This window comes from Rissa tridactyla, chromosome 4 (genome assembly GCF_028500815.1).
Source record: "Rissa tridactyla isolate bRisTri1 chromosome 4, bRisTri1.patW.cur.20221130, whole genome shotgun sequence".
In the NCBI taxonomy this organism is placed as follows: domain Eukaryota; kingdom Metazoa; phylum Chordata; class Aves; order Charadriiformes; family Laridae; genus Rissa; species Rissa tridactyla.
The window spans coordinates 489,395-513,068 of record NC_071469.1 but is presented as its reverse complement, the minus strand read 5'-3'; the positions used below and the strand labels follow the sequence as shown (position 1 = coordinate 513,068).

The 23,674-nt window shown below is 63.4% G+C and overlaps 1 protein-coding gene across 1 annotated transcript in view; it reads right to left on the bottom strand.

Moving 5' to 3' along the window:
* Positions 1-1,751: 1,751 nt before the first annotated feature.
* The window catches only part of B4GALNT4 (beta-1,4-N-acetyl-galactosaminyltransferase 4), a 30,317-nt gene continuing 8,394 nt past the window's right edge, over positions 1,752-23,674 (bottom strand). Inside the window, exons 2-20 of the mRNA XM_054199454.1 lie at positions 18,260-18,375; positions 15,504-15,614; positions 14,763-14,858; positions 14,350-14,440; positions 13,896-13,996; positions 12,936-13,003; positions 12,403-12,481; positions 10,590-10,656; positions 8,920-9,063; positions 7,775-7,884; positions 7,354-7,454; positions 6,895-6,977; positions 4,918-6,184; positions 4,443-4,750; positions 4,041-4,194; positions 3,579-3,651; positions 3,341-3,494; positions 2,847-2,973; positions 1,752-2,648 (exon numbers count right to left, since the gene is read on the bottom strand). Of these exons, the coding sequence (XP_054055429.1) occupies positions 2,534-2,648; positions 2,847-2,973; positions 3,341-3,494; positions 3,579-3,651; positions 4,041-4,194; positions 4,443-4,750; positions 4,918-6,184; positions 6,895-6,977; positions 7,354-7,454; positions 7,775-7,884; positions 8,920-9,063; positions 10,590-10,656; positions 12,403-12,481; positions 12,936-13,003; positions 13,896-13,996; positions 14,350-14,440; positions 14,763-14,858; positions 15,504-15,614; positions 18,260-18,375 (3,365 nt within the window). The 3' untranslated portion in view covers positions 1,752-2,533. The remainder of the gene's footprint in view (positions 2,649-2,846; positions 2,974-3,340; positions 3,495-3,578; positions 3,652-4,040; positions 4,195-4,442; positions 4,751-4,917; positions 6,185-6,894; positions 6,978-7,353; positions 7,455-7,774; positions 7,885-8,919; positions 9,064-10,589; positions 10,657-12,402; positions 12,482-12,935; positions 13,004-13,895; positions 13,997-14,349; positions 14,441-14,762; positions 14,859-15,503; positions 15,615-18,259; positions 18,376-23,674) is intronic.

Sequence of the window (23,674 nt, the reverse complement as noted above, 5' to 3'; positions counted from 1 at the left end):
CCCAACGCCTTTGCAGCATCCCCCTGGGGCAGGGCGAGCCGCCCGGCCAACGCCGCGCCCCAGCACCAGGGCTGCTCCTCTAAAAGCGGGGACCTGCCCGCACCCCGCTGTCACTCGGGGCTCCATCGCCTGGCCCGGGAGAGGCTCCCTGAGGTCCCCGTGTGGTCCCCGTGACCACGGCTCAGCCACTGCCACGGAAACAAAACCCTCCGGCGTTTTGCTGCTGGCCCTACCCCAAGCCAATACCGTCAGCTGGCTCCAAATTGTCCCCAGCGGGGCTGGACCAGCGTCCCCAGTGGGGATGGCGCTGGTGGCACCGGTCCCTTCCAGCGTCAGCTCTGGATGTGGCTGAGCCCGGTGCCTGCTCCGCCGCCGGTGGCTTTGTGAGCTCTGCTTGCTGGGAAGCTGCTGGAAAAGTTGTGCCTAAGGAAAGGCGGCTTTAGGGATGGCGCTGCTGGCCCCCGGGGGACTGCGGGGCCACCCGCCCTGCCCAGTGCTCCTCAGCCCACAGGCCAACTCCCGGCGCAGCGGGCAGAGCCCTCGCCCACAACAAAGCACTTCCAAAGCGCTGGAAAAAACAGGCAGCGGGGTGAGGAGAGGAGCCTGCGAGTGCCAGCACGGAGAGAAAAACCCGCAGCCTGCCCAGACTGTCCCCTCCCGGCAAATCCCGGGGCCAGAAGTGCCAAATTTGGGATAAAAATCCCCCAGAGACCCAGATTGTGGCTGTTTTCTGATGGCAAGCAGGTTGCCAAGCCTACCGCCTCCATCCTCACCCCAAAACTCAGCAGACGCTCAGACAGAGCCGGGGGAATAGAACACCTGGGGTGGGGGAAGCTCCGGGGCTATTTCAGCCCCCCCAGAGGTGCTCCCGGCTGCTGGAAGCTCCCGGTGGAGGGCAGCAAGGACGCGGTGGTCACAGCCCAGGGGATTTGCAGGGACAGGGTGACCCGGCGGAGGAGCAGAAGGAGCTCGCGGCCGCCGGGCCCGGGGCCAAGCGGGTTTGCCGGAGCCCGCGAGGCGCCGCGTGCGACCGGGCACGTCCACGGGCGAGGGGAAGAGACGAGCAAAGGGCTCCGGCACAGGCAGACACGGCCGTCCCGCGAACGAGCGTGCAAGGGCGCGCGGGAGCGCGCGGAGCAGCTGGGGGCTCTCCCCAGGGCTCGCCAGCCCCGGGGGCCCCGGGCTGAGCCCCCCGTGTGGGGCGCAGGCAGTGGCCCGGGTGGAGCCCAGGTGTGGGGCGGAGGCTCCGCCAGCTCCCTGCAAGCCCAGGCGTGCGTCCGGGCACCACACGCACAGCTGCTGCCTCCTCCTCCTCCTCCTCCTCACCGCACGAAACAGCAAAGGGGCCCCGAAAAGAGCGAATCTTCGCTCCGTGCCCGTCCTCCTCCTCCTGCTCGGTCCCACCGGGAGCGCAGGGAGCCCTGCCTGCGGCTTCCTGACCTCTCCTCCCAGCCTCAGCCAGGATCAGCCCAACGCATCCGCCAGCGCGCTCCCTGCACGCACAGGGCAAGGCTGCTCTCTCCTGCAGGACGGGCCGTGGGGCCAGGCCTTCCCGAGCCCCTCCCGGGAGTTACAAACGGCAGAGGTGATTTCCAGCGGGCAAAAGCGTCCCCCCAGCCCACACGGCCACCCGCCACCGCGAGGGGACTTGGGAGCGGCGAGGGACAGAGGTCAACCCGGCTTTTCGTGCCCTACGCCCGGCTGGGGGCCGCATCCCTGCCAAGGCACCAGGGTGATGGAGGGGAAGGGAATCCCAGCCAAGACATCGATTTTATTTTTTAAGAATAAAAAAAAAAAAAAACCAAAACAGACAAAACTTCCTGAAAACGGCTTCCTACCTCATAATTTCACAGAAATTAGCTTGGAAACATCATTTGCTCTCCCCCTGCTCCCGCACCTGCTCCGGGCTCTGCCCTTTCCCATCCCAAGCCAGCCCCCCCGGGCGCAGGCAGTGCCAGCCCGTGGTGCCAAGGGGCTCTGCCAGCCACTGCGAAGTGGCTCCAGGGGTCCCGGGGAGGGGGAGCAGGAGGGTTTGGGCAGCCCCAGCGGGCTCATACCCCCCGCTCAGTCCTGTGGGTGCCCCCAAAAGCTCAGCTCTCCAGCCTGGCACAGCGACATGGTGCTGGGCGTTTTAGGGGGGGCGACCCAGCAAAGGGGCTGCAGAGCGAGCGCCGGCTGCGAGCTTGGGTACTGCGTTTCTGCCTCCGGAGTCACCGGCCCGGCACAGCCCCCAGGACCCGGCTCCGGGGATCCCCTGGGGGCTTCACCCCTCCCGAAGCGGGACGCCCACTGTCCCGGCGCTAACGAGTTAATAAATTCATCGCTGACTAAGAAATTAGACCCTTAAGAAAAAAATCACCAACCCGCTTTCACCCTCCCCGCTCCCCCCTTCCCCAAAATAACCACGGTTCGTTACGGGGTGCCCTCCGTGCCGGCACCCAGGCGCGTCGGCGGAAGTCGGGGACAACCGGGCGCCGGTGGTGGCCTCCAGCGGGCACGAGGGGGTCGGTGGCTGCGGGCCGGGCTCGGGGCGCTAGTCCTTGGGTGGCTTCTTGCTGCGGGCGTTCCACATGCCGCGCTTGGAGTGGTAGTAATGGTAAAAGTTCCTGAGACGCAAGCGCTCCACCTCCAGCCCGCTCTGAAGGACCCTGCAGCCGGATGAGGGACACGCTCAGGGAAGGCAGGGGACGGATCCGGCCCTCCCAAGGGGACGCTTTGCCGCTTGGCCACCACGTGGCCCCATCCTTTAGCCAGCTCGATGGAGGGGAGAGTGGGTTTCCCAGGGGATGTGCCCAGATCCGCGTGGCCAGCCCTGCCCTGGGGGCAGCCGGCACCCCCAGCCTCACCTGTCCAGGAGCTCCCAGTCCTCCCCGCCCCAGCGGTCTCTGAACTCCTCCGTGTTCATCCCTCCCACGCGGTCGAAGTCCGACTTGTAGATGCCGAAGAGGCCGAAGCCGTTCACCTCCCAGTAGCCTGGAGGGGGGAGAGCCATGAGGTGAGGGGACCCCAAATCCCCCGGCCACCACTTCTGTGCTCCCCGCCCAAACCGGGCACCGCGGGAATGCCCCATCCCAACCCCTCATCCCACCAGGGGTCTGTGCAATCACCGCCACCTCCCACGGGGGTGTGCCAGTTGACAGCCCGGTTTTGGGGGGCATCACACGCCCTGCGCCTCAAATGCCCTTGAGCTTGAACCCCCTCTGGCTGGAGCAAAACAAACCCATCCTCCCCACGCGTCCGAGCCCGGCTGCAGCCCAAACCCAGCGCCGCAGCTCTCCTGGGGCCGGCGGGGGACGTTTTCCTGCCGGACAGGCATGGCGGCAGAGGGGACCCCGCTTACCGTTGGGCTCCCGCGGGGAGCTGCCGCAGCTCAGCCGCATGACGATGGGCGCGTAGGCCAGCTTCCCCTCCACGCAGTGCTTCCGGATGCTGTCCAGGATGTTGGGGGGGAAATGGATGTGCAGGTCGCAGAGGAACACGATGCTGTGCCCGTCCTATGGGAGGGGACAGACACAAGCGGGAGGATCAGGGCGAAAAGGCGCAGCGAGGCGAGAGCCGGCTCCTCTCCCCCGGCTCACCTCCACCGTGTCCACGCCAGCCTGCAGCCCCGCCGAGCGCTCGAAGTTCCCTGTGCGCCGCAGGTACTGGTAGCTGAGGAGAGAGGACAGGGCGGTTGGTGCTGGTGACCCAAAGGGACGCAGCCAAGAGGGGGACAGGAACCACCAGCGAGGAGAGGGGACCTTCTCAGGAAGGGGGTCAGGTGCCTACAACTCATGCCAACGGGCCCCCTGCAGAGGCAGAGGAGGTTTCTCCATCCCCAACTCCTCCGTGTGGGAAACAAGTTCAAACCCCCGAAAAGGAGGAGGAGGAGAGGGGCAGCGAGGCAGGGACCCACGCCAGGCTGGGGAAGGAGCAGCAGGTGGTGTGAGCACCACTGGGATGGCCTGTCCCACCACGAGGAGCCCCGCAGACCCCCCTCAGCAGCCTCGGGGGGAGCAGGGTGGGACCCAGAGCTCGTGTGGGGTGGTGGGGTGGGTTACCGGGGCAGTTGGGCGTCCCGCAGGGCTTTCTCCACGTCCATGTCGTCGCTGTCAAAGTCCACCAGGATGACATTGAAGTTGGCGTCCTTCGTAGCCACGTACAGGCGGGCCATGTCTGAGATGAACTGCTGGACCCAGCGGGCTTGGTTCTTCACTGCCAGACACAGCCACAAACGTCCCTCAGGCTCACCACGGGGGTCCCAAGGGCACCCCCTTCCCCAACCAAACCAACGCCCCTTCTGATGAGAAGCGAGAACCTCAGCATCTCATGAGACGCGAGAACCTCATTCCCCTTGGGCCACCCTGGAGGATACAACCAGGGTTGCCTTCCTCCCACCGGAGGATGCTGAGGGCAGAGGGAGCAGCAGGGACCCTGGAGAGACGCATCCTGCTGTCACCTACCGGGTACCACGAAGTGCACCATGACGTCCTGCTTCCAGCTGAGCCGCAGGGGCCGGCACAGGATGGGTTTTCCATAGAGGATGCTCCAGGCGCTCGGCTGGGGCTCGGTGGCCCCCAGCGCTGGCCCTTCGGGGTTGGCCTCGGCACTGTCGTCCTGCTTGCCCTGGTGCAAGAGGACGTAGACGTACTCGGAGAGCCGCACCGTCCGCTGGCCCCGCTCCGCCAGCTCCAGCTCCAGCAGGTAGCGGTTCCCCCGGGCCGTGTCCCGACGCTTCTCCACGTTGACGATCCTCAGAAGGGTGTAGATGCTACAGGTAAAAGAGAAGCACTTGAAAGCACCACCACCGTGGGCTCTGCTCCCCACAGCTCAAGGGGTTGGCCTGAACCCACCATCCAGCTCACCTGGCCCTAGGGAGCCAAGCGGGATGGAGGCACGTCCCCCCAACCTCCCGCCCGCGCCCCGCTCCCTCCCTACCCTCCATTCTTCTCGTTGAGCTTCTCCATGTACTGCGCCACCACGTCCACCACCTCGCTCTCGCTCAGCTGCAGGTTGCCCGACACGTTGCAGCGCAGGTCGTTCCAGTCGGAGCGCAGGAGCTCGAAGTCCACCGAGCTGACGCTGAACGTCCTCTGCCAGTTGATGGAGTCCTCCAGCCAGCTCTGCTGCAGCTCCCCAGTCTCGTAGCTGTAGTCCGACACCTCTTCTTCCTCCTCCTCCTCCTCCTCCTCCTGGCCCTTTCCCTCCTCCTGCTGGGACGCCGTCGTTTCTGACATCTTCAGAAAGGATGTCACCCGCGTCCCCTCCGAGCGGGTCGCCTCGGAGGAGTTGTAATCGGTGGTGGCCACTGTCCTGCCCGGGGCAGGGGTCGTGTCCTCATGGGTCTCCCTACTGAAGAGCCCTTCGGTGCCCAGGGAGAGGAGGCTGGGCAGCACCCGCCGCTCCGTCCCCGGCTTGGATGGACGTTCCCACCTCCTGCCGCCTGCCCGCATGCTCTTCCGCCTGGCAGGGTCCCTCTCCTTGGAGATGTTGCTCAGGAACCAGGGGCTCCGGCGGCCCGGGATGGCACGGAGCTTGCTGGAGGCGATGGGATGCTTCTGAGGGGTCCTGGAGCGAAGATGGACTTTCTTCAGAGGTTTTGGGTAAAGGAAGATGCCAGGGAAGACAGGCTCCTGGGCTGGGGCTTTGCGCTTCCCCGGCTGCAGCCTGGTCACGTAGACCTTCTCCTGGGCTTTCCGGGGCTTTTTGTCCTCCCTGGCTGCTCCAGCCTTGCTGGGACCCGGCGTTCTGGCTTTGCCACCAAAGATGGGAGCAGAGAGGTGGGGCTGGAGGCTCAGAGCCCTGCCATGCTTTGAAGACGCCAGCAGCCCCAGCTCATCCTCCTCGCCCTCGCCGGGATCCTGGGGCAACCAACTGAGCATCCGCCCACGGACCTGCTCCGGCGTGGGGCCTGCGTCCTCCTGGCCGTGGAGGTCCTTGGGGACGGCCGCCGGGCTGGCGCTGGCCTGGCTCCATCTTGCCGGCTGCCCCGGCGTGCTCGTCTCCTCCCGGGCCTGGCCCTGCCTGCGGCGAAAGCTGTAATAGTCCAGGTCGTCGCCGTAATCCCCCGTGACTGGCGGGGTCTCTTTCCCTTTGGCTCCGGGTACCGGCCCAAAGCTCTTCTCCTTGGCCTCGGGAAGCGGGTCTGTGGGCTCAGGGCTGTCCACTCCTTCCTCCTCCTCCTCCTCCTCATCCTCTAGGAAATCTAGGGAGCAAGGCCAGAGATAAATACCCCGAGGTCCCAGCTGCTCAGCACTCCCCCTGCAGCGTGCTGGCCCCAGACAAGGAGGCAAAGCTTGTCTCCAGCAAGAGATCGACCCACGGGCGGCCGCTGGGCGAGGGAGAGCGCTCTGGGGGCACTCAAGGATGCCCACTGGGGCTGGCAGCTCCAGGCTCTGCCCACTGACCCCTCCGAGCCTTGGTCCCATCTTGGCACCACTCTAACTCCATCCGGGAGCAAACCCTCCCTGCCAGGGCTTTGCCAAGCCGCAAGCCAACAGCAAGGCAGGCTCGAAACAGCGCAGGTCCCCATGAGCATCCCCGGACTCCATGGACATCCCCAGACTCCACACCGTATCCAGACGGATCCTGCTGCCCACTGACCAGGCCAACCCAGGAGATGCAGGCGCACGGCTTCAAGAGGCAGGGAAGGCGAATCCCAACCCCAGCATCCCGCTTCCCGTATCCCGCAGCGCTCTGTGGCTGAGCCGAGCGGGATGCGTGACTGTGGAGCACAGGGGACTGCTCGGAGACAAGCGGCTCCCTGCAGCCCTGCCGTCCTCGAGCCCCCCGGCGTGGCTGGAGGCCCCCCGAGGAGCTGCATCCAGGGACGGGTGGGTCGGTGGCGAGGGTGCCGGGGGCTCAGCCCGTGCTGAGCTGCTGAGAGATGCCCGAAAGCTGCCAGCGGTGACTCACTGTCGGGGCTGAGGAAGAGAAACGCTCGCTGGCGCGGATCCTCCTCCTCTTCATCCATCTTCATGTACTTATAGAAGCCAAACCTGGGAGACAGAGAGGAGAGATGAGGTCCCGGAGATAAGGCAGGGGTGTAACGGAGGGACGTGCTCGCACACACGTGAGCCCACGCAGGGAGGAACATCCCCGGCTGCAGCGCAGGCGCCCGGGCACAGCCCGGCTCCAAAGGGAGCTGGGATTCCCAAAATCCAGGAGCACTGCCAGGTCTCAAGCTGCTGCATGCCCGAGAGATGGGGACGGAGCCAGCCTGGAGGTGGCCCTTCCATGGGGGGCAGAGCTTGGGGACACACGGCTGAGGATGTGCCATCGCAGCCGTTCCTCCAGCTCTTCGAGCGCCCTGTTGGCATTAGCCCCTTCCTCCCCGCCACGTGCCACCCCGAACACCAGCCCCCCAGCACTTACTTCTCCAGGTAGAGGGGGGACTCCCTGTAGAAGCACTTGTTCTCCGTCTCCATGTGAGTGAGGCGCGTGAAGTCGTTGGGGTACACGAACGAGAGGTAGACCTGTGGAGACGACCACGCCGCCATCACCATGGCTCCAAGGAAGTGGGGGCTGGCAGGGCGAGGAGCTGGGGACCCAAGGCCACCAGCAGGGCCCCCCAACAGCAAGGTGACGCCCAGCACCTCAAACACCCTGCGGGGCTTTTAACGCAGCCCTCTTTGGGTCAAGATGGGAAGCTCAGCCTGATCCTCCAGCGAGGGACATCTTCTCCTGGATTTTAACCAGGTGGAAACATCCCTGCCCTGGGTGAGGGCAAAGCACGCTGCTTCGCCATGTCTCCCATGGGAGCGTGACCCCATCCCCGTCACGGGGAGACACTTACAAATTGCAGGCCCTGGTAGCGGGCGATGGGGAAGTCCTTCACCACGTAGGTGGGGCTGTAGGCACAGGGCACCAGCACGTTCTCCACTCGGGAGGCCTCGATCGAAGGGGCTGAGGAGAAGCAGCCATGGCTCAGCCCCAGGCCGTGCCCCACCAACCCCACAGCCCAACCCACCTTATAGCCTGTACCCCAAACCATCCCAGCCTAGCATCATAGAATCATTTAGGTTGGAAAAGACCCTTGGGATCATCGAGTCCAACCACCAACCCCACTCTACAGAGTTCTCCCTTACACCATATCCCCCAACACCACATCTGAACGAGTCTTAAACACATCCAGGGACGGTGACTCCACCACCTCCCTGGGCAGCCTATTCCAGTGTCTGACCACTCTTTCTGGGAAGAATTTGTTCCTAATGTCCAGCCTAAACCTCCCCTGCTGCAGCTTGAACCCATTCCCTCTCGTTCTATCGCTAATTACCTGTGAGAAGAGACCAGCACCAACCTCTCTACAGTGTCCTTTCAAGTGGTTGTAGAGAGTGATGAGGTCTCCCCTCAGCCTCCTCTTCCTCACACTAAACAGTCCCAGCTCCTTCCATCGCTCCTCATCAGATTTACTCTCCAGGCCCTTCACCAGCTTCGTTGCCCTCCTCTGCGCTCGCTCCAGCACCTCGAGATCTCTCTCGTGTTGAGGTGCCCAGAACTGGACACAATACTCCAGGTGTGGCCTCACCAGTGCTGAGTACAGGGGGACAATCACCTCCCTCCTCCTGCTGGTCACACTATTTCTAACACAAGCCAGGGTGCCATTGGCCCTCTTGGCCACCTGGGCACACTGCTGGCTCATGTTCAGCCGCTTGTCAATGTGAACCCCCAGGTCCTTTTCTGCCGGGCAGCTCTCCAGCCACACTGCCCCAGGCCTGGAGTGTCCATGGGGTTGTTGTGGCCCAAGTGCAGGACCCGGCACTTGGCCTTGTTGAAGCTCCTGCCGTTGCCCTGCTACAGACCCCAGCAGACATGCCCTCCACCCAGGAGATGGGCAGAAGGCAGGAGGGATGCTCTGGGTGCCTACGGCAGCCAGGTCCTGCCATTTTCCCCCCCCGAAACCCCACGGAGATCTGCGAGGGTCCGGTCCCAGGCACTCACTGAGGAAGAAGGTGTCCCTGGGGTCAGGCTTCAGCATGTCAGCCCCGTGCTCATCCTGCTGAGCCTCCCAGAGGTAGCTCCCGCTGTGGCTGGCCAAGGTCTGCGGGATGTGCTCCACGTGGTTCATCTTCAGGGACGATTCATCTGAAGGAGAGGAGAGGGGCTGAACCCCACCGGCATGCGCACACGGAGCATTGTCCCAGGAGCATCCTCTAAGGTGGCACTTCCCAACCTCTCCATCCCACCCACCGAGAGCGCTCGGAGGATTGTGGGCTCCTGCTCCCAGGGGAACAAGGGGAGCCGATGTGTTCGCACGAGGGCAAACCTTCCAGCCCTCTCACACGCTTGCAGACCCCGTGACTAATCAGCCTAATGATTATTGCCATCAACTAACGAGCACCGAGAGGACACGGGTACAACTGATCTCAGCCAGGCAGCCCTGGCGCCCATCACGGCATCGCTCAAAGACAAGGGGCGGGAACACTCGGGGGCTTTAACTCCCAAGGACACAGGAATTAAACCGCAAATGTTCTTCCCCGCAGAGCTGCAGGTAAACGCAACACGAGCTGGTTTTGCCTCCTCTTCAGGGATGAGGGCGGCATGTCGTCCCTGACTATGGACCGGACCAGCCCCCAGACCTCCCGGTGGGAGGTCACCCTGCTCCGGTCACCTCGGCCGCGCTGAGAGCTGCCTGCCCCGAGCACCCAAGGGCGCTCCCTTGCCGGGCAGCCCTGCCTGCTGCGGGGAAATGGGCAGGGCCCGAAACCAACGGGACCCCCACGTCCTCCTGCTGCCGGCGGGGAGAGGCTCCCCAGGCGCCTCCCTGCAGCTGGCTGCTTTTTTCTCTGCTTTCCAGCTTTTTTCTCTGGAAAAGCCCAGAGGAAGGAAGGAGGATGCTTCTGCACGCTGCTGGCGTCCCCCACGCCACGGTGACGGGCTCCCCACAGGTGACACGGCTTGGCCCCGGGATGCTGCTGGGGTCCAAGGGAGCCGGGAAGTGGGAAAGAGAAGCGGAAAGCGCCGGCATTGACGGATAGCGGTCGGGGGGAGGAATTTATCTGCACGTCATCCATCTCACGGGCACCTGCATGGGTACCAGCAGCGCACCCCTCCATCCCTCTTCTCCCCATTGATCCCCGCCTGCTGCCTGTCCCCTCCTGCCTTATCGACACCTTCCAGGGCATGTTTGATGACCAGCCCTCCAGCGCATTGAGCACCGGGGCAGGACCCATCCATCAAGTCCTCTCTTGCTGCCAGGGAAGGGGCAGGAAGCAGAAGATCTATAGGTTTAATTAAACCTTGCGCCATCCATCCCCGCTTACACGACAGCTCCTCATACGTCAGGGCCAGGCCGCGGAGCCAGCGCTCCGGGCTCTCGGGAGCAGGGGGGAGGCTGGAGCACCAGGAGAGCTGTGTTTCCCTGTCACCTCCACATCCCACCCGCGGGCAGCTCACAGCACGCTCCCCGCGTCGCCTCTGCCCACCCCCGCCCCTCGCCCCCTCCCTTACACCTCGCAGCAGCTCTGGTGGGTGTGAGAGGCTGAGATCTTCCCCCGGGATCCGATTTCCCAGGACCTGGTTTCCTTCCCGGGCTCTGGCGCTGCCTCTGCCCGGCTGCACCAACACTCCAGACCTCGCTTGCCGTGGCCACGGGATCGTGTGGCCCTTACCTGTGTACAGAGAGATGCAGGAGGAGTCGATCACTTCGAACTTCAGGCTGGGGAGGAAAACTCGCCACTAGGGAAAAAAGGAGAGGGGGAACGAATGGGAGGGTGTCGGGGGTTCGGGATGCAGCTGCCTCGACCCCCGGCACCCTGGGATGGGTCCTCCCCATCCCCAGCTCCCAGAAGTCGCCCGCACTGATCCCAGCCCGACCCCGCAGGGGAGGAACAGGGGAGAGGACGGATCCTGCCCCGGCACAGACCCGGGCCCATCTCCCGCCTTGACCCCAGGTGATTTGGGATTAGCAGGCATTCCCTGCGCGCTCAGAGAGCGGAATGCTCCCGGAGGTGGGACAGGCTCCTGCTGCTTCCCTCTGGGCACTGCCACATGCTCCTTCTGGGCCCGATCCAGCCCCGCATCAGCAGCGGCATCAGTCACATCACGGGAGGCAGCACGGCCGCGCGTCCCGCCTCGCAGGGGAGGGAGGGTGCCGGGGCGCGGGGCAGCGTCTCCGTGCTCCCCCCTTCAGCCTCGGGGAGCGGAGCAGGGAGCCCACGGCACCCGACCAGGACCTCAGCCAGAGCCGGCACCCACCGAGCCCTGCAACATCCGTCTGTGCCGCAACATCTGCCCGTGCTGCGTGCGTTCCAGTTTGCATCGACTGCAGAGGGTCTTCAGAGCTGCCTGCACTGATTGAACTCCCTACATTTTAGAAGCACGTCTTGAGCCTTTGTCCGGACAAGCCCTTAAATACCCACAGGCAGACGCATTAGGGTCCCGCTTTTCTGTTGTTGTTGTTGTTTCTTTCTGAACATCTGAAAGGCTTCCCGCCCTCCAGCAAACACACGTCTCCCCCATCTATTTGTTTTTCACGCAGAAATGCAGATCTTATCGGAGGGATGGGGATGGAGCCCTGGGCGGGCGAGGCTGAGCGACGGGAGCAGAGGCAGCCAGGGAGGGGTGTCGTCAGCCTCCCCGACGCTTTCCTGGCACACGTTGGACTCCAGTGATTAATGAGTGCTTGGGAGAAAGGAAGCCTTTGCGAACGAGCCAACATCTTCCCCTCCCAACATCTTCCCCTCCCAAAGACGGCCCGAGCTCCCGACGCACACGCTGCAGGCTTTGCCAGGGCTGCGCAGCCAAGGCAGGCAAGTTCAGATTTGAAACTCATGGTATCTCCGAGGGGAAAAAGGAAAAAAGGGACCCGCTCCATCACCTCGGCCACCTCTCCCACCGCTGACCCCGGGACCCAGGCCAGCCAGGGGGGCTGCCGCTCACCGACGGAGTCCTGGGACCTGCCTGCTCCCACCCTACACGCTCTGGGCTCTCCTTGCCCATGGCAACGGGCTCCTCCCAGAAGAAGCCTACAGGGAACCCTTCCCCTTCTGCAGAAGGCCAAGGAGAAAGGAGAAGGGATGGGACCGGCCACAGGGAGCCGGGTGTCCCATCGCTGCTGGAGCCTGGAGCAGAAGGGCCGCTCCGTTGGCACCCGTTACGGGAGCAGATTGGGAAGGCAGGAGCGCAAGGGAGGGACGGCAGGGTCTGCAGCTCCCGAAAGGCCATCGGCACAAAAGGATCGGATGAGCACAGAGAAGAGCAGCCTGTGCCAAGCGTCCTGCCCAGGGACATGGGGAGATGAGCCCCAGCTCCATCGGAGCAATACTGACTTGTCCCCTCTGAGCCGCTGGCAACCACAGAAATGGGGAAATTGCGGCTTTGGGGCCAGGACAAAGCACTTCAACACACAGCGGGCAAAGCCTTGGTGCCGGCTCTTGACAGGACAGTCCTTGAAAGGCACACGGGGCAGGGGCATTTACTCACACCGACTTCCACGTGGTCTGAACCTCGGTCGTCTTGCTTGTGGAGCAGCTCGAAGTAGTAGCGTCTGGAGGACATGAGGCTGCGCAAGAGGGGAAGAAGCCGGTTAGAAATCATTGCTGAGTCGACTGCTACCACTGCCAGAGCGATGGGCGCTCCCCTGCCAGAGGATCCACCTCGGGAAAGCCTCTTTGCCTTGCTCACACATGGCTAAACCTTCCTGGGGCATGGAGACAGGCAGCGGGATGTGGGTATCTGCTCCCCCATCCCACTGCTGAGAAGCTTCATGAGATCAGGTGATCCCCCCATCCCCACCTCGTCCTCCGCAGAGGTGCCTGTGGCCTCCAACACCTTCAAGCCATGGCCCTGGGGGCAAGGTTGGTCTCTTCCCAAAGGTCATGTGGGGTCTGGGCTGGACCATGGCCAAGGTCTCATCCCAGGGAGGAGCAACTGGTCAGAGTCAGCGTGGAGCCAGCAGCTCCATCTCCCCAACTCCATCCACCCGGGATGGGCAGCAGGAGCATGGACACACCTACCGTAGAGGCTTGGAGACTTGTGAGCTGAATTTGGTGAACTCTCCCGGCGCCGTCCACTCGGTGCCCAGCTGGGGGAAGGAAGAAGAAGTGTGTGAGAGCACTGGGGACACCACCAGGCCCAAACCCCACCAGGCTGTGAGATCTCTCCTCCGCCTCCCGCGGGCACTGCGCCATGCTGCAGAAAGGCTCTTCAGCAGGAGGATATCCCGGGAGCTCTGCCCCAGGCCTGCCTGTCCCCAGCTGGTGGCACTCCTGCCACAAGACCAACACCACCAAGATCCCAACAACGCATGGGAGCAATAATGGACCTCAGGGTTTCCAGTTATAGGAGTTAACGCCAAGAAAATCCAGGAGCAAATATTAAGTCCCCTATTCCAGGACATAACCTGGTCTTTGGTAGCTACAACTAGGATGGGACCAAGGGACAGATGGTCCTTCAGGAGCCAAACCAGGCCTGGCCAGGGGCAGAGACGGGACCAGGCTGAAATAGTCCAGCATTTCCCAAGGGGGCAAAGAAGCAGGAGAGCTGCCTCTGGCAAAGTCCCACACGGACCCTGCACGCTCCCTTGGAGAGCTGCTGCAGCAGAGGGGCTTGTAGAAGGGAGAATTTGCCGTGGCTAAAGAGCACCCATGGGTCTGAAGCATCATTAATTGATGCCCAGAAGGCATCTGGGGATGGTTATCAGCATGCTGGGAGCGAGGCACCCCGAGGGACGAGATGCCCGGGGAAGCGGTGGAGGCACCATCCCGGGAGGGATTTAAAAGCCGGGCAGACGTGGTGCTTAGAGACATGGTTTAGCGGTGGGTTTTGTCAGCGTTGGGCTGATGGTTGGACTCGATGATCTGAAAGGTCCGTTCCAACCTGGGCAGTTCTACGATTCTATGATTCTGTGCTCTCGGTGGGAGTTGGCGCACCCCTGGGGTGGGGAAAGGCAGAGGGTGGAGGACGACGGCACATACCTTGCCCACGAACGCAGCCAGCCGGGAGTTGGACGGACTGTCGTCAGAGCTGAGCCAGAATTCCGAATTGTCATCTGATGCCACAGAAAACTGGAAATCCGCTGTGGAAAGCAGAGGAGAAGGTGACCACGGAGGGACAGAGCAGCCCCGGTGGCACGGGCTCAGCCCCGGTGCCTCGTTGCGAGATGGGGAAATGGGGGTGGATGGACAGAGGTGACGGGGCCACCCTGGACCCCAGGTCGTGGCTCTGCCCTGGATGGGATCGGGGCTTTGTGTCCCTTCGAAGCAACCAGGGAAAAGGGTCTTTGCTCCAAGAAGACCCCCCTGCCCGGAAGCCAGGGGCTTGGGGACTATCTCTAAGAGCCTTTTGGACCTCGTGTGGCCCAAGAAGGGGGAAGGAGGCAGCTTCCTCCTGTTGCTGCAGGGGCAGAAGAGGCCAAACTCCATCACTCACCATCCTTGAAGGGGTGGATGTAGCCAAAAATCCTCAGCCCATAGTTCTTCCACTTGGGCGACACAGCCAGCTTCTTCACAGTGGTGCGGGTCTGCCGAGGGGAGACACAGACATGAAAGCATCAACAGCTCATGCCCAGGCTCGTGCCTTGCACCAACATCACCCAGCCCACCTCCGCCTTGTTACCCCACGGTCTCATGCCCCTGGCACCAGAGGGGACGTGGAGGTCCCATCACCACCCACCCCTCCCTCCATCCCTGCTCTGCTGGGAATTACCTGCCCCGAACCAAACCTGAAAGCCTGCAAGAAAAGGTCTTGAGGACCAAGCCCACAGCCAGTGGAGATCCAGCAGCACCCAGAGAGGGACAAGGAGACCCTCCCTCCGACCCACTGCCATCAGGCCCGGGACTCACATGGGGAAAGAGCGGAAAATGGAGGTTCTTCCTCAGGTGCCTCACGGCCCCTCCACACCAGTCTTCGAAGACGTGCAAGTTTGCCTTCCCTTTGTACTGGGGGACAAGAGGGGGTGGAGATGAGCTGGATGTCCTCCTCACGTCCCCCATCGCCTCCCAAGGACAGCGGTAGTGCAGGCTGAAATGTGGATGTCAAGCCCTAGGGATGTCACCTGCCCTAGGGATGTCACCGGCCCGGCCTCAGCTCTTCTGCAGTGACACTGAGGAGGGGGCCGAGGTCCCCTCCCTGGGCCAGCCCCAGGGTCACAATGCCAGCCCCCAGGAGATAACCCTCCTGCTGTGGCTCCTGTGGCTCCCAAGCGTGTTTGGACAAGGGATGTTGTCTGGATACAGCACCAAAAGCCCGACGCCATCCCTCAGCCCGTCCCAGCACCACGAGACGGGCACAGCGTGGACCCATCCGGAGAAGACACACAGCAAGACGTCCCCTTGCACACCGACTGCCGAGGGGGCTGACGCACACCCACGGCTCACACCCGAGGAGCTCGTCCTCACGGGCACCGCGTTGGCCCCAGGACCAGGCAGAGCCCCTGGGCCGGGTGATGGAGGGCTGGGAGGAGGATGGCAGGAGGTGGCGTTGGAGCCTGGCGTGCCGGGGGGACGCGGGCTGCCCAGCAAGGTGGACCTCCTCTGGGGACCTCCTCCTGCACCATCACCCCTCGCTGCTCCCTGCCCACCCACCTGCTCGCTCCAGGGCAAAGGCTGCTTGGTCAGGTTGAGGTTGGGGTGCGTGGGCGCTCGGTCGGACCGTTGGCCTCTGGAAAACCAGCCGTCCAAGTCCTGCCCGTCATTCTGCGAGGAAGCGGGAGGGAGAGGTTAGAGATGGATCGGGGCCAGCCCGGCTGCGCGCGCAGGAGGTCTCCCTAGATCTAAACGTCTCATTTTGGCCATCGAGCGTTGCCAAACCAAGGCGAAAGCTTTCAAGGCAAAGGAAAACAGCGGCAGGAGGAGGCAGAAAAACATTGGCAAGGTGTCCTGGGGAGCAGGGTTTCCAAATGTCCTAGATAAACTCATTTCCCTTCCTCTGCCAAGGAGAGAAACTTCTCCCAAACAGTGAGTTTTCTGTTCGTCCAAAATATTTGCCCAGTCTGCCGGGCTACAGGAAACAGAGTATTTTGGGCTCCGTCTCCAGAAGAGCACAAGCAATCTCCATGTCCACTCACCGTCGGAGGAAGCGGGATGCTTCTCTGCTCCCCCTCTTCCTTTAAAAGGGATTAGGTTAATCCCATCTATCGTGGCGTGTAATTTAGAGGGATTAGGTGAGCATTCACCTGCCCCCCGACCTGCCGAATAGGCGATGGGTAGCGAGGAAGAGCCAGGCGCTTCTGGAGCCCACCCAGGGCACGCTCCTCTCCCACCACGCTGGCAGCAGCAGGCAGAGCCGGCGCCAGCCCGTGCCACCCCTGCGGGCATCGCCCCGACCCTGCCACCGCGTCCCAGGGAGCGCGGGCGGAGCGGGGACGAGGGACCAGCTGGCACACTGGGAAGGAAGAGCCACCAACCCTCTCCAAAGCGCCCGCCGAGCTGCCACTCCGTCCCATCCCTTGAGGCGACGGGAAGCTGTGCCTGTCACCCAGGGACCTGGCTGGTGTCACAGCCCATCGTCACACTGGTGACGCCCACACTCAGCATTGGGGATGAGACCAAGGGGGGCACGGACATCCCCGCCCCCTGTCCCAGGGGGAGTCACAGCCATCGTCCCCGGTGGCCTCAGCCAGCAAGGGGACACCATGCCACCCCCCAGGAGCGGAGCCGACGCTCTCCGAAAGCAGAGCCCAGCTCCAAGCCCCGGCGAGAACCGCACGTCGACAAAGCGCAGCCCGTTAGGATGCACAGCGCCAAGGAAATAATTAGCAAACTTTGCCTAAATGAGCTCATTAGCATCCTGGAGGAGGGGAGCGGTGCCCTTGGAAGACGTTATTAGGGAGGCAGCGTAATTGTGCCGCGCTTGTTGGAAGGATTCGCCCTCCTCCCGGGGAAAGCCCAGACACAATTCCCGCTGTCCCCCTCCGTCCTCACCCAGCACCAGCCCGGGCTTTCTCTGGGCACCTCGTTTTTCTCCGTTCTCTGTCTGTCCCTGATTTATGAGGAGCTGGGAGAGATGAGAGCTGGGGTCGTCCTTTCTGGCCCACCCGCTGCCAGCCAGGCGCAATCCGCCTCCTCCCATCCCTATTCCTCACCGCTAATTGCTGCCTGGCCTGAAGCCGGCTCTGCTTACCGGCACCGGCTCCCCACCCCCAGCACCTGGAAAAACCTCCCTGTCCCTCTACGGAGAGGGACCGGGATCCCTCGGGTGAGGCGGGTGGAGAGGACAAGCCACCAGCGTCCCTGCCCTGCCCCAAAGATAAAGGACCAGAGGCACCAACAGTGAGCTCCGCAGTCCAGAGACCACCAGGAGGAAAAATTTCCATCTCCTTTGTTTAAGGAGCAATTTTTTTGTTCCGGTTCGCGGAGTCCTTCTGAACCGGGCTGTTTGCTTTCAAACTGGAGTGAACTTTTCCCCCGCCTGCCCCCACAGAGGGGACTATTCACAGCCCAGCTCCCAGGAACTGGGCGGGGGGGGGGTTATTTGCTGAAGGTGGGGACAAACCGGCCTTTTAATTGCCGAGCCAGGGATGCTGCAGGCGTCCAGCAGCTGCGCAAGACACCGGGCAGGGCTGGGCTCGAAGAGATGGGCACCGAGAGGCTCCGGGCGCAGGGGCTCGATGCTTTCCCCTCCCTCCAGACACAACACACTCGCCCACGCCCAAAGTACCAGGGCTTGGGAACAGCCCAAAAGCTCGCTGTCACCGGGACGTGCAGCAGTTTGGCGGGGACAGGGCAGGGGACACCGCGTGGCTTCCCTCTCCCGGCATCCCGCCCGCCTGCCCTGCTCGGGGACAGCAGGTTAAGGGGGACAGCAGGGTGTTGGACACGGGCTGGGTGACAAGTTGAACAGGGGACAGCAGGGTGCCCTCGTGGCTACGATGCCAAGGGCCTCCTGGTCTGTTGGCAAGGAGACATCCTCTCCGGCTTCTGCCTGGAGACCCCCCCCGGGGTACGCTGGGTCCAGCTGGGGGCTCTCCAGTCCAGGGCAACCCAGATGGAGCGGAGGACACAGGAGAAGGTGGCTTTGCCCAGCAAAGCAGGACCTTATTGCCACTGACGGCTACGCAAGAGGGGGTGCAGAGGTGATGCCAGCCTCTTCCCAAGGGGGCACAGCGACGGCACGAGGCACACCACCAGAAGTGTCAATGGGACAGGAGGGATTTCTTTTGCCCACCACGCGTGCTGCTGGGCAGACCCAGAGAGGCTGAGCCCTCTCCAGCCTTGGATCCGCTCCGCGGGACGAGGCTTGGAGCCCCCTGCTCCAGCTGGCTGGGTGCTGGGTAGGGGACTGGGACCGGTGACCTCTGCGGGTCCCTTCCCACTGGACCGCGCTCCAGCTCCCCCGTTACCATCGGCTCCTCCTCGCGGCTCTCGCTGGAGTCCTCAGCTTTCCTCTGCCGCGCCGATGCCTGGGCCGCTGCCGGCCGCCGGCCGGGATCAGTCACCTCCCCCAGCCGCTCGCCATCTGCCAGGGGAGCAGAAGGAGGAGTGAGACCACAGCCACCTCCCGCGTCCTCCCCATCCCGACACCCTCCTCGTCTGGGGACACTCCCTCGCCCCGGCACGGGCTGCCATCGCCACCGCTCCCGGCGGGGAGGGACACGGGCGACGACGGCCGGGGGCTCTGGCTGTGAACTCCCCTCATTACATTTGCACTAAGCAGCTTGCAGCAGCTCATCAGCATCAGGTTTAATTACACCCCCCACAGCCCAGCTCACGGCCCTTTACATAAGAGACGGCCGGGATAAGCTCCCGCAGGATCTCACCCCACATCCATCCTCGGGGATCATCCCTGCTCCCCTGCCCCGCCGGTCCCCGCTCTCCCGCAGCCCCCCACGTCTCTGCCCCCCCGGACGTCTTCTCCCCAAACCCACCTTCCCACACCCCCCCGACCCGCTAAAGGCACCATCGCAAAGACCTCGCTAACAGCCCCGTCGCAGACGACTTCGTTACTGTGTGCTGCATTAATTATTCCCAACCTACGGACTCCCTTCCGCAGCTCCCCCCCATCTTCCTCGAGCTGCGAAGGGCGTTTATTTTAAACTGCCCTCGATTCCCAGCATTAAAATAACCGACTTCCCCCAAAATAACAGCGCAGACTTGGAAAACCAGTTATTTTGGGAGGGGCACACCCCCTTTCTCTGCCGCAGCAGATGGGTGCCAATGCAATTCTAAGACAGGCACCCCAAAACCTGGTGGGATGGAGGGATTTTGGGGTTCAGCGGTCACGTCTGGTGTACGGCTCAGCTCCGCCGTTCCAACCAGCGTCGAGGGAAGCTCAGTTCGATGCTGGGAGAGGCAGGTGCCCAAGAGCCACCCCTGCAGGTCCCCCCCAAAACCAGCCCCCCCCGTATCGCAATAAGGGGGAGCCCCAGAGGTGGCGAGCAGTGGCGCAGCCCCGTCCCCCAGCCGTGGGCAACACCGCAAGGGGGTCACTGACACCCCCGCAAAGGTACGGCAAGATGCCCCCCGGTCCCTCCACACCCTCCTTCCTCCCAACAGCAAGTCCTGGGGGGGCTCCTGCCCCCCCGGAGTGAAACAGCCTCAGTGGGAGACGCTGGGGTGGCTCCAGACCCTGCGCCCTGCCCAAGGAGGGGCTTGGGGTGCCCCCCGACCCCCCGCCGCACGCCTCCCCTGCCATTAGTATTCCAGCGGCCGCGCAGCCGGCGTCTCCTTGGAGATGGCAGCGCAAATCCCATCCCCACCGCGGGGACAGGAAATTAAGCTCTAAAGCCCCTTCTTCTGCTCTCAGCCATTCTTCAGCCCCTGGCAGCTCCAGCTCCCTCCTGGCAGCTCCCTGCCTCCCCCCGCCGCCCTCCCCTCGCCCATCCTCCTCCCCGCACCCTTCCTCCCGCAGCCCCACGCGGGGAGGAGCAGGGCTGGATCCAGCAGATCCTCTCGAGACCCCCCATCACTCCCAGGGATGCTCCTGCCAGCACGGGCGGTGGGGATAAAGCCCATCCGCGCTGTGCCGAGGCCGCAGATGCTGCTGCTCCGGCACGGAGCACTGGGGACAGCATTATTCCCCCCCCGGCCCCCACTGATCTGTGGATTAATCACAGCCACGAGGAGGAGTTCTGCGCTCCCAAGGGACCTGCCAGGGGATGGGAAGCAGCGGCCGGCTCTGCGGTACCCACGCAGGGCATCTCTCCTGGCCTTGGAGGAGATGAACCTGTCTCCCGTGGGATCTGCCGGCTCAGCATCCCTTTGCGCTGCAGGCTGGGGGTGCCACGCTGCAAGTCCTGTCCCCAGGATGGACTAACCCCCCCCCGCCCCAGGGGCTTCTGCTGCCGAGCAAAGCTGAGCCCCCGCCAGCCCGGGCTGCATCCAGAGGGGATGGCCGGACGCGGTCACCCCCCTTCTCCCAGCCCCTCTTGCTCACCCCTGGGTACCGCACCCGGGCTTGGGGCCCTGCTACAAGGCATTGGGTAAATTGGAGAGAGATTATTTGATGTAAATTGGAGCAAAGCGGGGAAAAAAAAACCCCACATGTTCCCCCCAGCGAGGCTGCACAGGCTCCATCCTTGGAGGCTTTGGGTCTTGAAAGCCTCAAGCCCCCACTGGCTTTCCGTCCCCGTCACCCAGCTCCATCCCCGTCAGGGACCCTCTCAAGCCCAAGCAGGACAGGGCTGGTGCTCCCTCCTCTGCTTTGCGTCTAAACGAAAGGCCACCACTGCTCTGCCAGGGCTTGAGCAACGCCAAGGCTCAAGACCCCTGTGCCTTCGGCAAAACCCTCTCCCTTCTCGGGGCCAGGGCGGGGGGAGGCAAGTGCTCACCCTGAGAGGCGTCTGCACCCCAGGAGGAGCAAAAGTGCCCCCAGAGCCCCAGAAAAAGGCTTTCAGGCTTCTGTGCCCGTGTTTATTCCCCCGCAATTTAAATATTGGATAGGAAAGTCAAGGGCAGCCTTAGCCAAACACCCAAATGCTAATCAGCCTGTGCGGGAGCTGGAAATCAATGCCCCCCTTGATAAGGGGAGGGGAAGGCCAGCACCTTACACCACTGAGCAGCACTTTGTTCCCCCCACAAAAAAAATCGAGCCCCTTTTGTCCGAACCTCATCCCTGCAGGAGAGGAGCGGGTCAGGGGGTAGGAGAAGAGGAGGAGGGAGAAAGCAGCGCTGGGAGGGAGGAGTGTTTCGCTTCCCCCCCCCGCCTTGGTTTCCTCCTGCGCATCCCCCCGGTACCCCCCGGGACCGCTCGGGAGCCGTGCCCAGTCCAGCTGCTCCCCCGCCCCCCCCCCGGGATGCGCGGCTGCAGCGAGCAACGCTGCCGACCCACCTCGCCCCCGCCTCAAGGGCCAGAGAGAGCGGTGCAAAGGTGGGCAGCGGCGGGGGGAGAGGACAGGGGGGGCCTGGGGGACGAGCGAGGCACCTCTCGCTCCGGGGCCACATTCCCGGGGGATGCTGGGTAGGGATGCATGAAGAGCTCTTCGCCCGGCGAGCGCGGGCGCGACGCTGATGCTCTGAGAGCAGCACGAGGAGGGGGCCGGAGCCGCGCGCGCCATGGCGGGAGCCAGCTCTGAGTCGCGGCAGCCACCAGACAACGAGCCGCGGCCCGGAGCGGTCCTCAGGATGAATCATCGAATCACAGAATCTTCATGGCTGGAAAGGACCTTTGAGATCGTCGAGTCCAACCGTGAGACCCCGGGTGCCAGGGACCAGCACCCACCCATCGCCTGGCGCACAGACCAGGGCAATGCCCCCCCGGGGGGAGGCGAGTCTCCCCGTTATTGCAGCCATACAAACCCCCTCGGCGCCCCCACCTCCGCCGGGAAGCACAGAGCGCCTTTCAGGCAGCGGAGTGCTGCCTCCCCACCTCCCTCCTCTTCCTCTCCTCCGGGCTGAGGGCAGGCAGCTCGCTCGCCCCGAACACAGCCCCTTTCTTCGGCTGGGCTTCGGAGCCGGGATTTCTCCTGCAGCTTTCTGGACCCTTTCCAAACCCTCCGACGTGGTTAGAGATGTCCCTCGCTCGTCTCCTAATTGCTTCTAACGAGCCTCCCCTCCGCGGCCGCTCACTGCAAGCTCTCCGCTCTCACCCAGTGTGCTCCCAGAGCAGTCACCCGGGGACAAACCCAGCACGGCCCAGCACCCGAGGCCCCTCGGCAGGCGTGGGGGATGTTCACAGGAGCGTCCACAAAAGGATCAGGGCTGGGATTCCCAAAATCCCCAGCTCCTGCCCTCCAGCTGGATGCTCGGCCCCAATGAGCTCCGGCTGCTCAACAGGAAGGGTCCCGCGGGGAGACGTCGGGTGGGACGCCGGTCCCGGCCATCAGGCAGATGTGTACGGAATGGATGGAGCCACCGGAGAGAAACTGCCGGGATGGGATGGCGCTCGGAAAATGCCCCGGTGCGCTCTGCCCGGTTCCAGCTACGGCCACAGCTCTGCTCCCCGTCCCAGAGGTGTCCAGGCGAGGATGAAGCCCCCCTGAGCGGCGGGCGAGGGCTCTCCGGGGACGAAGAGCGTCGGCACGGCAGCGGGCATGGCGGCAGCACAGCCCAGGAGCTCACAGCATCCTCCTGTCGACAGGGGTGCACGGGCAGGGTCTGACCCCACTGCGCTCCTGGGGAGCGGCGCTGAGACTCCTTCCTTTGGGAGAACCCTCCGGCGGCAGCTGAGCACCCTCAGGACCCTTCTCTCTCTTTTCCCCCCAAAACAGACCCCAAAGGGCACCAAGTGCCCACGTTCAGCCAGCGAGAAGAGAAACAACGCACCCCAGCCCGAGTTCCCAAGCACATCAGCCGGGTGGGACCCAGGGCACGGATCCTGTATTATTTCCAACCCCTCTCCCACCAAGCTGATGCTCCAGAGCAGACGTGGGGAGTGATTCATCCATCGCCAGGAGCTGCGTCCCACTGAAATACAGCCCTCCGTGGGGCTGCCCGTCCCCTTCAGCCCCCCCTGCGCTTGTCCCTGCTGCCCTGCACCTCCCCATCCAAGCCTGGCTGCCTGCAAAGCCCTGCTAGAGATGCAGGCGAGCTGGCTGGGACCAGAGGGGACTGGAAAAAATGATGATACTCAAGCAAAAATAAAAAAAAAAAAAAAAAATCACCTCTGAGCTCAAACCCCAAAAATCTTTTGATAAAAAAATAAAAATAAAAAAGGCACAGCATTTAAGCTTTCAATCTGGAAGTGTCCCACGGGGCCTCCCGGGAGCTGTGGCTTGGTTTCCCAGGCCCCGTGTCGCCTGCAAGGGTCTGACGCCTTGGCCAGCCTCCCCCTCGGGGGGACAGGGCACCCTGCCGCGGGGGACACGCTGGCGAGGGCAGCCATGCCCACGAGGGAGCCTCGGCGACACCAAACGCAGCAGGAGCCTACGGTTCCCCACCAGGTACCCCGAGGAGCAAACCACAACCGGAGCGATGCGAAAGGAGACGGATGGATTTAGCTCGGTGCTCCAAAAAATGTCCCCCCAGGGTGACCATCTGCTCTCCCGTCTTCCCATTCCCTCGGCAAAATCCGCGCTGGATGGGAGATGCTGCTCCTGATCTCTGAACTTCCACGGGGTGCTTTCGAGCTCTCCGAATCCAGAGGGAAGGGAGAGGGACAAAGCTTCTCCAGCATCCAGTCTGGCTACGCTGAGCCCGTCTGCGTGGCTGGGAAACACTGCAGTGCTTCCGTAACAAAACCCTTGTCCATCCGGACCATCGCATCCATCCCCTCCCTCCCCATGGAAAAAGGGAACTCCAACCCTACCAAACCAATGAGCCCGCAACGAAAATGGCGGGGGGGGGGGAAAACCCCAGCCCTGCTCTTGGGTGAAGGTGGA